General features: G+C 40.2%; 1 protein-coding gene across 1 annotated transcript in view; it reads right to left on the reverse strand.

The window, feature by feature from the left end:
* Positions 1-4,157: 4,157 nt before the first annotated feature.
* The window catches only part of CHSY3 (chondroitin sulfate synthase 3), a 472,099-nt gene continuing 462,288 nt past the window's right edge, over positions 4,158-13,968 (reverse strand). Inside the window, exon 3 of the mRNA XM_073676516.1 lies at positions 4,158-10,951. Within this exon, the coding sequence (XP_073532617.1) occupies positions 9,389-10,951 (1,563 nt within the window). The 3' untranslated portion in view covers positions 4,158-9,388. The remainder of the gene's footprint in view (positions 10,952-13,968) is intronic.

A 13,968-nucleotide genomic window follows, 5' to 3' on the forward strand; every position in this document is an offset into this window, starting at 1 on the left:
TGGATGGATATATGTGATTGAGTGATATATACTAGGACATCATCAGCAAATAGAGAGCACTTGTACTCGGTGCCTCCCACCTCAATCCACCTAATATTGGGGTCATGGCGAATTGATGAGAGCAGGTGCTCCGTCACTAGGATGTATAAGAGAGGGGACAGAGAACATCCCTGCCTTGTCCCATTGGTGATTGTGAAAGGTGATGAAAATGTTCTGACGCGCCCCCTGGGCCTTGGGACACCCGGAGCCGGACCCTTTTTGGTGGATGCTGGTGGTTGTAGTCTTCGTGGCGGCGATCCGGTTCCGTGGCTCAGGGCGGTCAAACCAGTGGCGGAACTATTTATGTGGTTTTGATGTTTAAATGTCCGACTACGCCACCCGTGGATTGCGGTCAGAGTGAACCGCCGCTACAGGGCAGACCGCTAAGGCTGGTGTTGTGGGTGCAGCAGAGCGTAGCATAACTCCCCACGGGAGGAGTATAGCCTCAGGGCAGTGTATGCGGAGGATGGGGGTGATGGTGCAGGGCAGCAGCAGTAACGACACGGAGTCAGTGATGCAGTTCAGGGCCTTTACTCACAGTTCTTATTATCCAGACCACGTCTGCAGGTAACGGCTGCCCACGTCGTACTGTGCTCACCAGGTGAGGGGCTCAGACAACTCCCAGATAACTTTGGAGCGCTTCACAGGACCCCCTTTGTGTGTCCTTTGTCTGGCCTTTCTTACCAACACTTCTGTCCGGCTGCCTCGGGCCTCCTCTTGGTAAACTTGGCGCCAGTTTCCCTGACCCTATGTGGTGCCTTCCTAGCGGGTGGAGCAAGGGGCTGCGCCACATAAAATGTCAGAGCCTCCGGTTTCTAGCTGAGGGTCGTTTCCTGCCTCCACTAGTTCGGGGACCGGTCTCCCCCTTTGGCCTGACCCCTCCACGCAGGTGGATTCGGGCGTGCGGTGGCGACTCGCCCGTCCGCACCCCTGGGATCCCTTCATTCCTCGTTCCTGGAGCCTTCTCCGCTCCTCTTCCTTCCTTCTCCCTCTTGCAGGCCTGGGCCTCTGTTACTAGGCCCGCCTCCGGAGCAGAGCTCATGCAGAGCCCCTGCTCCCTGCCACTTCTGCTCAGACTTCTCTGCACTGAACTAAGATGGTGCCCACCTTTTATACTCCCTTCTCAATGCACCCAGGAACTGCTTCCTCCCTGCTCCTGCACTGCAGGGTTCCCCTTCCTCAGTGTTCCCTCCCCCCACTCCAGCCAGGGACAGGGACTGTCGTGCCCATCTCAGGGGCATATTGGTCGCCCTGCCCCACGGCAATGTGGTGTAATGCATGCAGGTGTCGGGTCCTGATCCACACTCCATCCTTATCTGAGAGTGAGATATCACACCTCTGGGTGAGGTGCAATACGTCTGTAGCAACCGAGCCCTCGGTGCTACAGTTCCATTTATCTTCAGCCTAGGTGACGTATTGTGATACAGGGCCGTGATTTTGGCTATAAAAGGGTCCCCTAGACCCCTACCCCAAGCTTTTTAAGAGAATCATATATGGCGTGCCAGGAGACTCTATGGAATGCTTTCTCAGCATCCAACGAGAGTATCTACTTACAAATTTTTAACTGCATCTAGCCCAGGAAATACTTTGTGCCTAGTAGCAGTGTCTGCTAGTCAGCGGATTATCCCGGCTGTTAAGCAAGCTACACCACCTGTAGTTTGGACACTTAATTTTTTCAAAGGAAATGCTTCGGGACCACGGGATACTTAGTGAAGAGCATCAGGAGGCACCCCAAGGCATAGGGGCTGGGACTGGCACTAGGATGCCTTGCGGTGGACAGCCGAGCTCGATCCTTATAAAAGCTTTTTAACTGCAGCAGCTTTAGTGGACGCTACTGGAGCTGGAATTACACGGCTGCTGGCATGAGACTTGCCCTCCAATAGATCCTTGTAAATGGATTTAAAGTGTATTCATTCAAATTAGAGGGACAATTTAAATTAAAAAGCTTAGAGCTGCCTCCACCACAGGGGGGCTCTCTCGACCCACCAGCGGACAGGCACCAGTATTGGGAGAGGGGGGCTGGTCGTCAGGGTTCAACGCGGCTCTGGCACAAACCCGGCGACACGGAGGTGGCACGGGCAGGAGCGGACTGGCCGTCTCGGCTTCTCACTTTTTGGATTTTAGAAGGGCATGACATGCCTATATCTGTGTCTCCCCCTCCTTTTACTCCTCCACCTCTTTTCTTTTCGCATGACTATATGTACTTGTCACTTTTCCATGTGTTAGTTGTGTCTTCTGAGCAGTTTGTCAGCTTTTGGACACCTTTGAAGGTGTTTTCTATGTGTTTCTATGTGTTTTTGTTTGCCTGCCATTGGTTTTAACGGTGTTCGAAGGTGTTCGACGAACAGTTCGACGAACAGTTCGGCGAACACACGGGTGTTCGACGAACCGAACCGAACTCGAACACTACGGGGGTGGCTCAACACTAATAATGACTTTTGTGCTTTCATTGGCTGTAAGCCATAATCATCAACATTATCAGAAATAAACACTTGAAATAGATCACTGTTTGTAATGACTCTATATAAAAATATATGAGTTTCACTTTTTGTATTGAAGAACTGAAATAAACTTTTTGATGATATTCTAATTTAGTGAAATGCACCTGTAAATATTAATCTTTTTTTTTTTTTAAATTTTTATTGTAAATATAACATGCAAACTATATCTTGAAATTGGGCATGATGGTTTTGAAAATATACTACATGTATGTAAAATAAGATTCCTATATAGAGAAATATGTGCGTCTAATTGATGTTTTTTAAAGTCCAAGAGAGAGAGTGACTGGAAGGAGACAAAGCGCAGATAGGGTCTTATCTGGTAAACAGATGGAGGAAATAGCACAATTGCTCTTACCTGGTTTGGATTGTATACTCACAACCACTGAAAATGCTTATGGCTGCTGCAGACCCACGATGACATAAAAGCATCGATACTGGAAAAACAAATGGATTGATTCTGCTCTGCCGTAGGAAGAAGAGTGACGGATGCAAAGATAATAGTAAATGGTTTAATCATCAACACGTTTCGAGGCATATAGCTTCTTCATCAGGACAACCGATAAAAAGTTGTTACCCATTTGTTTTTCCAGTATCAGTAATTGATGTTTTTAAACAGCTTATATCAAAGGTTGCTAATCTCTTTTTCGTTTTTTTTTTGCTTTTTTTCAGGACCATTTTCAGCTTTTTTCACACTTTTTTCCATTTCTCTTAACATCAAACTTGTAAACATGTGGACTTAATGGAAAATTGTAATGTATGCCATACTGTAGTAATTACTGTTCATATGGATTAACTGTAAAAAAAACACACATACTGCATAATATGTTTTTCTACTAGATGACTTTGTATGTGATAACACACCCTGCTAAATGCATTCATAAACCTTCCCCCAATCACTGCCTTCCATCAGATCGCCCACTGCCCTTCACCAGATAAATGGAGGTTTATGGATGCAAAACACATTGTGAAAAGAGCCTTAGAAAAAGCTTTTTAAACATCCTGATCCCATGATGGCCATTTGTCATGCTCTATTTTTACGAACTTTATTTTCTATTTTCTGTCCTGAAACTTGTAGACAGTAACTCTCGGTTATATCAGTTTCATATTATTGAGAAAATAAATGTCAAAATGAATTTAAGTATAAAGTGTGAAAGCATTGTGTTCACATTTTTAAATACTTTCAAAGGAACCTGTAATGTCCCCAAATGCTACTAACCTGCAGATTTAGTGTTATTTTGCAGGCAAATAAGGTTCTAAAGCTGCCTGGCGACTGACCTGAAAGCCCCGATGCCGGGAGAAAATAAAGTTTATTCCTCCCGACAGTCTCTGGCTTTCAGTCATAAAGGTACAACCAGCATGGCTTTAGTCACTGCTCAGTATGCAGTGCGCATGGCAGTAACCATGCCCTGGCACACTGAGGCTGTCGGGAGGAATAAAGTTACTTTCCTCCTGGCAGCTGGGCTTTCAGTGCAGCAGTTTGGCAGCTTTAGAGCATTTTTCGCCTTCTGATTAAAACTAAATTTTCAGGTTAATAGACTTTGGGGACATTATAGGTTCCTTTTAATGGTATCATTTTCTGATTTTGTTTTTGAAACAACTCACTGTATGAGCTAGAACTTTAGAATATAGTTTTATTGTGCTGAATAAATACATTAAAAACACAAAAGTGCAATGATGTTAAAGAAATGAAATATTTTATAAAATTAACAGAGAAAAAAAATGATCGATTTTGCATAAGTTACCAGACCAGCAAGTAACCAATAATACCTTAAATAATACATACAAAAAAATAACAAGAATGGCTCTACAGAGACAAGCATCACAAGTCTCAATAGACAATGTAAAGAATAACATGTCTGAACATATTAAAAAAAAATCATTATCAAAAGTACAGTCTAGTACTTGTTCAACAATAGTTAGTTTTATACAGAGCTGCAGGCAAGATTCATCCACTAAAATATGCATTGCTGTTTTAAAGATATTCTTTTGCTCAACCGTCATTTTTTAAAGCATAGGGTATTAAAAAAAAATCTATAAAATAGTAAAATTCTTTTGGTCCGGCACCCAATGTCTGAAATAATGGTTTTCTAGCACCCATCAAAAAGAATGAAAAAATCGAAAACATTTTACATTTAAAGACAATGAAAGACCAGTGCACAGTCTTAAAGAAAGTAAAAACACCCTGTTTGCTTACAATTTGACCTGTGTGACCACAATGACCAGGGCAGATATTTTTTATTATCATGTTGCCTTGCTGCTATCCCAATCAATGATGCTGCTCTACACTAGGGCAATCTGTCTGTTGGTTTATGTTGTGGAAGCAGACTTAAGGTAGACATTATGTCTATATTCCCCAAACTGCTGAATTAGGGGCACTAGTTGGAAAATAAGTTTCTTGTGATATCAATCAGGACCCAAGGCAGTAAACTGAGGGAAAGAAAGCCAACAATGTTAATTAGATAAATTTGGAAAAATAGTCACAACTGTCCAATTATGCACATGCAAAAAAATTACCTAATATCAATTTAATAATCCCAAAAACTAAAACTCCTGATTCCACAGGTGCCGGACTATCAGATTTTTACATTTTATTTTCTTTACAAGGACATTTTCTTTTTGCATTTTTGACCACATACTTTCCAACTATGTCAAATTTGGCTTATTTTCAGATGTCAGAAGAAACAGGAAACGGCTTTGTGTTTCATGATAACTTGCAGTTTCTTTAGTATTTCTTGGTAATTTTTGTAACCATTTGCTTTTAAAACTAGACATAATAAATTCACATAACCTTAAAATAGCAGCTATTCATTTCTGGAATGAATACGTCTCCATCTGCTGAATGTTGCTTAAGTTGACCAAGTATCAGAGTCATCAGATTCAAGAAGCCAGATGTTGAGGTTCAGTTCCAGCAATGCTACAACTAGTCTTCCCATCACAGATACACTGATAAAAGAAAATTATTTCAAGGCAACATTTGCAATCAACATACCATCTGTAGAATACATGTCTGTCCTTTGTGGTCACACATTTGCTCTTATTAGGCATTTTCACTTTTTTTGGTTGATTGTCATATTTATGATGTATTTTTACACTCTTGGGAATTTGTACATATAAATATACAGTATATAACATTGTACAGTACATTTAACATATAGTAGTACCATGTTTTTGTTTTACTGTTTCTATCAAGTATAAAGAATTTTTTTATAATCCATTCACAAATCTATAAGAGAAAAATCTATAGATTGCACCCTTCCAAAAATAGCACCACAGCTGTTCATGGGTTGTATCTAGTATTTTAGCTCACCTCCAATAATACTACAAAGCCAATGCTACACACAACCTGGGAAGAAATGTGCCACTGTCTCTAGAAAAAAGTCATATTTTTTCTTCTACTGTAAAACCTTATTAAACATGGTAATGAATGAAATAAGCTCAATGTATTACAACATTTAGAGGGGTTGTCCCACGGTCACAACTTATCAGCTATTCACCGAACAGGTGATAACTGTCCGAACACTGGGACCCCTGCCGATCATTACAATGGGGGTGAATGGTGAACAGCAAGCGTGTATGCGGAATGTCACTTGGTTCATTGTCTACAGGACTATCCTTGGGATAAATGACGTTGTTATTCTGAGACAACCCCATTAAATTATGTCATGTTCCAGTATCTAATAACCTGTGTTAGGATAATTAGTTCATTACACAATATCTCTGCTGTTGATATTGTTTCAAAATGATTTTGACCAGAGACATGTTATCCAAGTGATATTAAAAAAAATCTTCATAGACTCTCCTCTGGCTACCACTATCTCCAATACTGGTATCATCAACTGTTACATTTGATATAACCCACGTTTCCTAAATATTATTTCCTGAAAACGGGTTTGTATATTATATTCTGTGACTCATCTAATCAAATCAATTTCTTGCCATAAGGCATATACGGCATATGCGCACGTAGTTTGATCCTACTGATTGACACTGCACAATCTGTTACAGGGCTCCCATTTCCTTATTACAATTTATAATACTGGTGTTTTCTTATTTGGCCTACAGGTCCCATCAGGCACTAAGGGGCTAACAGCTAGTAGGAATTATATATGATGATGTTAGTTGCATTTACTAGTATGGATGACATCTTGTTATAGTAGATGCAGTTGACGAAATCATAAATGGTAGAGTTGACCAAAAAGATTTGATGGACCCTGTTACAGCAGCCACATTGGTAGTCAGTGGTCACCAGACAAGAGCCCCATGGCCTCTTCCTAGGTGTCACGATAGAAAGAACTCAATACTCTTTTTCAAATAGCAAGGTATAGTTGTTCTGTCTAGTGTTCAGCAGTCCAAAAATATGACATTTTGGTCAGATTATATGACCTTTCTCAAACATTGGATTGCAGAGACTGATTACAATGGTGAAAAAAAGCGCAGTGAGTGGCGGTACAACTGTTCTGATGACCATATGTCATGTGTTTGGATTGCTGAACAATAAACTATACAATGCAATATGAAAAAGAGTGCCAAATTTTTCTTGCCACGATAGCACTCTGCTTGGGCACTTTGCACTAGGACTGGAGTGCTGTGATCCTTTTTTTCCTCCTAGTTGTCAACATTCCCAGTGCTTCTTCTGATTAGTAGGCCTGATGCAACATCACACATGTGTCACACCGCAATAATGACATTGTGTCGAGCCTAGTAATCAGAAGAGGTATCAGTGATGCCAAATGGTAAGAGGAGGTTTTTCAGGGCCCTGTTTCGGCAGTCAAAGACTACCAACGTGGCAGCTAGACCAGGGTCCATTGAATCTTCGTGCTCATTTTTAACAAATGGTAATTTTTAAATCTTTTGACACAACTGTCCTTAACATACATAGAACAAACTTTGGGATCAGCTCTTAATGCCCCGTCACACTTAGCGATGCTGCAATGATCCCGACAACGATACGACCTGTCAGGGATCGTTGCTGCGTCGCTATATGGTCGCTGGTGAGCTGTCAAACAGACAGGCTCACCAACGATCAGGGGAGCAGTGACATCGTGGAAAGAATCTTTCCACGATGTCCTGCTCCTGGTTACCAGCCTGCTGAAGCAGGTGCAGGCTGGTAACTATGGTAAACATCGGGTTACTAGGGGCACACGCACACCTAGTAACCCGCTGTTTATCATGGTTACCACTCTGCTACAGTGAGCGGGAGGTTACCGCTCACTTTAGCAGGCTCGTAACCATGATAAACAGCGGGTTACTAAGTGCGCTTGTGCCCCTAGTAACCCGATGTTTACCATAGTTACCAGCCTGATCACTGCTCCTGCTGGTCACACACAGCGATGTGTGCTGACCAGCGGGAGACCAATGACCAAAAAATGGTCCAGGACACTTTGCAGCGTTCAGCGACCTCACAGCAGGGGCCTGATCGTTCCAAAGTGTCACACATAGCGACATCGCTGGTGAGGTCGCTGTTGCGTCACCAAAACCGTGACACAGCAGCGATCTCGCTAGCGATCTCGCTATGTAAGACGGGAGCTTTAGTGATGACTATTTTACCAGGGCTAATGTAAGAAACATAGTCGTATATTGATTGTCCACTTGGAAGAAGTGTTATTTACTATATTGTACACCATTGCAGACAGGCATCAGCGATGAGTCCGCTGAACGCATAATCCATTAAGATCTTGACAAGATTTGAAATCTGTCCTGAGGAAAGCGTTATAAAGCACCAAAATATGGAAATGACATTTTTTACATTCAGTCTATAGAGTTATAGTAAAATATGCCTTGCAAGATTTAGCCAGTTGCAAAGATTTTCATTAAATTGTTCTTATATTAAGTTAGAGAATAAACTGTAAGCTGTAGTGCTAATTGGTAAACAGGATAATACTATATGTTAAATGACTGTTATCCTGCCAAAACCAATAATACAATATTTCAAATATGTCATTGTCAGGGCAACTGAAAGATAATAGACAATCTAAGCAGCACTTCACCAGTAAATATCTTTTAAATATCCAGCAATTTGTCACATTCAATTTTACAGCAAAAGGAATTAATGGGAATATATTTGTGGTTGGAATTATTAAAAACTAAATTTGCATATTTCTTGAAAAAAAAAGGAAATATGGTTAAATGTTTTTTTGTTTTCAAATTATTTTTAATACAATTCATCTTCTTGCCAGCACATTATAAAAAAACGAATTCTAGACTGTTCAGATCTTGAATTTTGATGCAATTATATTCCCTAGAGAGTCGATTTAATATTGGAGTAACACATTCAAAAATGGACGCATAGTAAGACATTTTAGATCTTGGTAACCAGTACCAGATGTTCATGAAAAGACCCTCCGAATGGAGTTTAAAAAATAAAGATACAATCATAGTTATCTTTTACTTTAAAAATTCTAAAAGATGAACAAAAGTAGTGTTTATATATTTAAGTCTTGTTATAAATTATAAAACTCAAGTCTCTTCCCAAAGGGAAGCATAATGCACTTCTGTGGTACCTTTGCCAGCAAATATTTTGGGTCACATTGGAAAACAAAATAATGATATCACATCCTATTTCCCATTCAGAGCCATCTTCCTGTTTGGATGGTGTAGTCTTGAAAAGTGTGCTCCTTGAGATCATGTAACTTATTGGCAAATCTTAACTCATTTCCAAACACAAAAATGGGAATAGTAACCTCATCTTCAGCAGGAAATTAAAATATCGCTAATCACTAGAGCTGTTTTTTTTTTTTATCAATTTGAGTGAACAGAAAATATCCTTTGGAAGACACAGAGGAGTTTGTGGACAATGATGACAAAGTTATAGCATGAGGTAAACTCCTCTTGACGTCAGAGTAGACATGTCAGGAATGCGTTCTATTATATCCGACACCTAAATGTTTCTCTAACCAAATCTCTGCTAATTGAGAGGCAGATGCTAATGTACTTGCTTTGGAACCCAGGCACATTTTATACTGTTTAGGGTTTAAATTGGGGTCACATTGAACAGGATGAAAAACATGAACCACCCCCGTTTCTTGACTTCGAAAGGCTTTGAGACCAGAAGATATAACTTTAGTAAAGAGGTCGACGTCTTCTAAGCCCCATCCTTGAATGGATGTATCAAAGCCACCAATTTTCAGTAGGTCACTTTTATAAATACAAGTAATACCATATCCGTAGTCTCGCCAAAATCCAGTTTTTTTCGTAAAGACAAAGTTACTATCTGCATGAGGATTTCCTCCATATAGTACTTTTGGGTCATACTGACTAAATACAATTGGGTAATACACTTGTTGTCCCTGAATAGTGTTATCCCGACACCTTTGTAGAAAGTCTGAAGTGAACAACAAGTCTACATCACAGAAGAGCAATAAAGTGTCATTGTCAAACTGAGCGGATCCTTTGTCAAGACTCAGCCCCCTGGAAAACTGTCCTGACATTTTCATTATAGACATTTCCGCCAGTGGGTATTTATTTTGATATTCCGCCATGAGTTCAATGTGCTTATAGGAGTCTGAGTTTGTTTCGGAATCAAATAAAGTAATGACTAGATTTACATTTTGCTTTGGGATCAGGCAGACCTTTTCATAATTTTCCATAAACCTTGTAAAGATATCATACCTTCCGGTGAGCGGAACAAGGAAATGTATTTTCTTGTCACTCTTTTCTTTCATTTCCTTAGTCATGTGAAGAGCAGAAAACATTTTTAATGAGTTCGATAAAAATGAGAAAGACTGTGTATCGCTATTAATGCTCTGCAAGAAACTCTGCACATCTAATTCTTCATCTTCTTTGAAGAATAGTTTACTAAATGATTGTTGTAGATATGCATGACGCCTTACGGGAACAGTCAGTTTTCTACCTTTATGCCTTTTATATAACAGCAACAAATCTAATATATATTCTACTCCATACATAGGATGGATCCTGCGGTAGCCATACTGGATTTCTTTAAAATCAATTAACCTTCCTCTTGATTTGGAGTTCTCATTGATCATTTCCATTACTTGCATCACCGTGTCATCCAAAGACACCTTGAGAAGGTTATTTAGACTCTGGCATGGCGGAGCATTTGCAGACATTGAATATATATGTTTTCCAGTAAGAAACTCCCATTCAATTACTTCATTTCTTTCCCGTGGTTGAAATCTATTGTAAGATGGCATCATACCAAGCTGCTGGTCTAGCTTGTTTATTTCCATATTACTAAGCTTGCTCATCAAAACACTTTCCCTATGAAGCTGGATGGTGTGAAAGCGTAATTCAGAAATCTTCCGGCTCAGTATATAATTATGCAGCCTGTACTGGTATGCTGGTCTTTTATTAGGGTGCAGTGTTATAGCTGTATGAATTTTGCTGTTGTGCAGATCTTGTATATATCCTTTTCTGTTGTGTTCATAATTTTCATGGAATAGTTGCTGCATCTGGAAAAAAAGAGCAAATAAATGCTGTAATATTGATATATCTGTATAATATTATCTTGATGTTTCGCATAATATTCAAGTTGAATATGGAATGGCTTAAGAAAGCAACTGCAATTTATTGAGCTTTTCTACTCATAAATTTGAATATACATACATATACACATATATTACAGTCATATGAAAAAGTTTGGGCACCCCTATTATTCTTAAGCTTAATGTTTTCTAAAAATTGGTGTTTTTGCAACAGCTATTTCAGTTTGATATATGTAATAACTGTTGGACACAGTAATGTTTCTGCCTTGAAATGAGGTTTATTGTACTAACAGAAAATGTGCAATCTGCATTCAAACAAAATTTGACAGGTGCATAAGTATGGGCACCCTTATCATTTTCTTGTTTTAAATACTCCTACCTACTTTTTACTGACTTACTAAAGCACTTTTTTTGGTTTTGTAACCTCATTGAGCTTTGAACTTCATAGCCAGGTGTATGCAATCATGAGAAAAGCTACTTAAAGTGGCCACTTACAAGTTGTTCTCCTGTTTGAAGCTCCACTGAAGAGTGCCATCATGGGCTCCTCAAAACAACTGTCAAATGATCTGAAAACAAAGATTATTCAACATAGTTGTTCAGGGGAAGGATACAAAAAGCTGTCTCAGAGATTTAACCTGTCAGTTTCCACTGTGAGGAACATAGTAAGGAAATGGAAGAACACAGGGACAGTTCTTGTTAAGGCCAGAAGTGGCAGGCCAAGAAAAACTTCAGAAAGGCAGAGAAGAAGAATGGTGAGATCAGTCAAGGACAATCCTCAGACCACCTCCAGAAAGCTGCAGCATCAACTTGCTGCAGATGGTGTCACTGTGCATCGGTCAACTATACAACGCACTTTGCACAAGGAGAAGCTGTATGGGAGAGTGATGCGAAAGAAGCCGTTTCTGCAAGCACGCCACAAACAGAGTCGGCTGAGGTATGCAAAAGCACATTTGGAGAAGCCAATTTCTTTTTGGAAGAAGGTCCTATGGACTGATGAAACCAAGATTGAGTTGTTTGGTCATACAAAAAGGCTTTATGCATGGTGGCAAAGAAACACAGCATTCCAAGAAAAACACTTGCTACCCACAGTAAAATTTGGTGGAGGTTCCATCATGCTTTGGGGCTGTGTGGCCAATGCCGGCACCGGGAATCTTGTTAAAGTTGAGGGACGCATGGATTCCACTCAGTATCAGCAGATTCTTGACAATAATTTTCAAGAATCAGTGATAAAGTTGAAGTTACGCAGGGGATGGATCTTTCAGCAAGACAATGATCCAAAACACAGCTCCAAATCTACTCAGGCATTCATGCAGAGGAACAATTACAATGTTCTGGAATGGCCATTCCAGTCCCCAGACCTGAATATCATTGAACATCTGTGGGATCATTTGAAGAGGGCTGTCCATGCTCGGCGACCATCAAACTTAACTGAACTGGAATTGTTTTGTAAAGAGGAATGGTCAAAAATACCTTCATCCAGGATCCATGAACTCATTAAAAGCTACAGGAAGCGACTAGAGGCTGTTATTTTTGCAAAAGGAGGATCTACTAAATATTAATGTCACTTTTCTGGTGAGGTGCCCATACTTATGCACCTGTCAAATTTTGTTTGAATACAGATTGCACATTTTCTGTTAGTACAATAAACCTCATTTCAAGGCAGAAACATTACTGTGTCCAACAGTTATTACATATATCAAACTGAAATAGCTGTTGCAAAAACACCAATTTTTATAAAACATTAAGCTTAAGATTAATAGGGGTGCCCAAACTTTTTCATATGACTGTATATAAAACTATTTATTACAGTACAATAAATCGAAATTTAAAAATTACACTGTCAGGCGTGTGGACGGTATGTCTATACACTTGTCAAAATCTACCATTGATTCCCATTGCATATGGTTGTTTCGATTATGCTTTTATTTATTTTACTTGCTTATATAGTGACATTAATTACACAGCGCCTTACAGACATCATCATGACATTCACTGTCTCCATTGGGGCTCACAATCAAGTATGTCTTTGGAGTAGGAAGAACTCAGAGTACCCAGAGGAAACTCACAAAAACACGGGGAGAACATACAAACTCCTTGCAGATGTTGTCCTTGGTGGGATTTGAACAGAGGACCCTAGTGCCGCAAAGCAACAGTGCTAACCAGTGAGCCACCATGCTGCCCACTTTTCAATCTAGTTGAGACAAAGGTACTGTATATATTAGCTACACATATCTCAATACCAAAAGGATGCTCTGTTTGGCATGGCCTGACTGATACTAGTCTATGGGAATTTTGAATGCAGTGAAATCTTTTTCTTAGTATGTCCGTATCATTGACAATCATAGTTGAGTGTCTTTACAGTGCAGAAAGCTATACGACAATAAGGCTATGTGCCCACGATGCAGAAATGCTCCGGATTTTTCCTGAGCGTTTCTGCATCTCCCTGGCAGAAAAAACGCATGGGAATTGTACATGTGGATTTTACATGCGTTTTTCCTGCCAGGTACATGCGGATGTGAAGCGTTCTTCACATGCATTTCCGCTTGCGGGTTGTCAAGCGCTTTTCAAGCGATTTTAGCATCACTTGGAAAGTGCTTGACAACTTGGTCACACTATATAAATCCATGCAACCGGCATGGATTTATATAGTGTGACCATAAAAATGGTAAAAAATACAAAAATAAATATTATACTTACCTTCCGAAGGCCCCTGGAGTCATGCTTCCCTCTGTCCTAGCTGCCGGCAGATCGTGGTACACTGAAGGACCTGCCGACATCAGCATCGCGTGACCCGTCTGCCGGCATGGGAGGACGAGAGCACCGGGGGCCATCAGAAGGTAAATATAACATTAATTTTTTTATTTTATTCTTTTTTTTTACAACGTACTATGGTACCTGGGTCTGGATGAGAGTCTCCTCTCCTCCACATCCGGGTACCATCCGCACATTGGAATGCATGGAATGCGCATCTACATATACGGTGA

The sequence above is a fragment of the Phyllobates terribilis genome, unplaced genomic scaffold, assembly GCF_046119375.1.
Source record: "Phyllobates terribilis strain yellow unplaced genomic scaffold, ASM4611937v1 Scaffold_1__5_contigs__length_1240528914, whole genome shotgun sequence".
NCBI lineage: Eukaryota > Metazoa > Chordata > Amphibia > Anura > Dendrobatidae > Phyllobates > Phyllobates terribilis.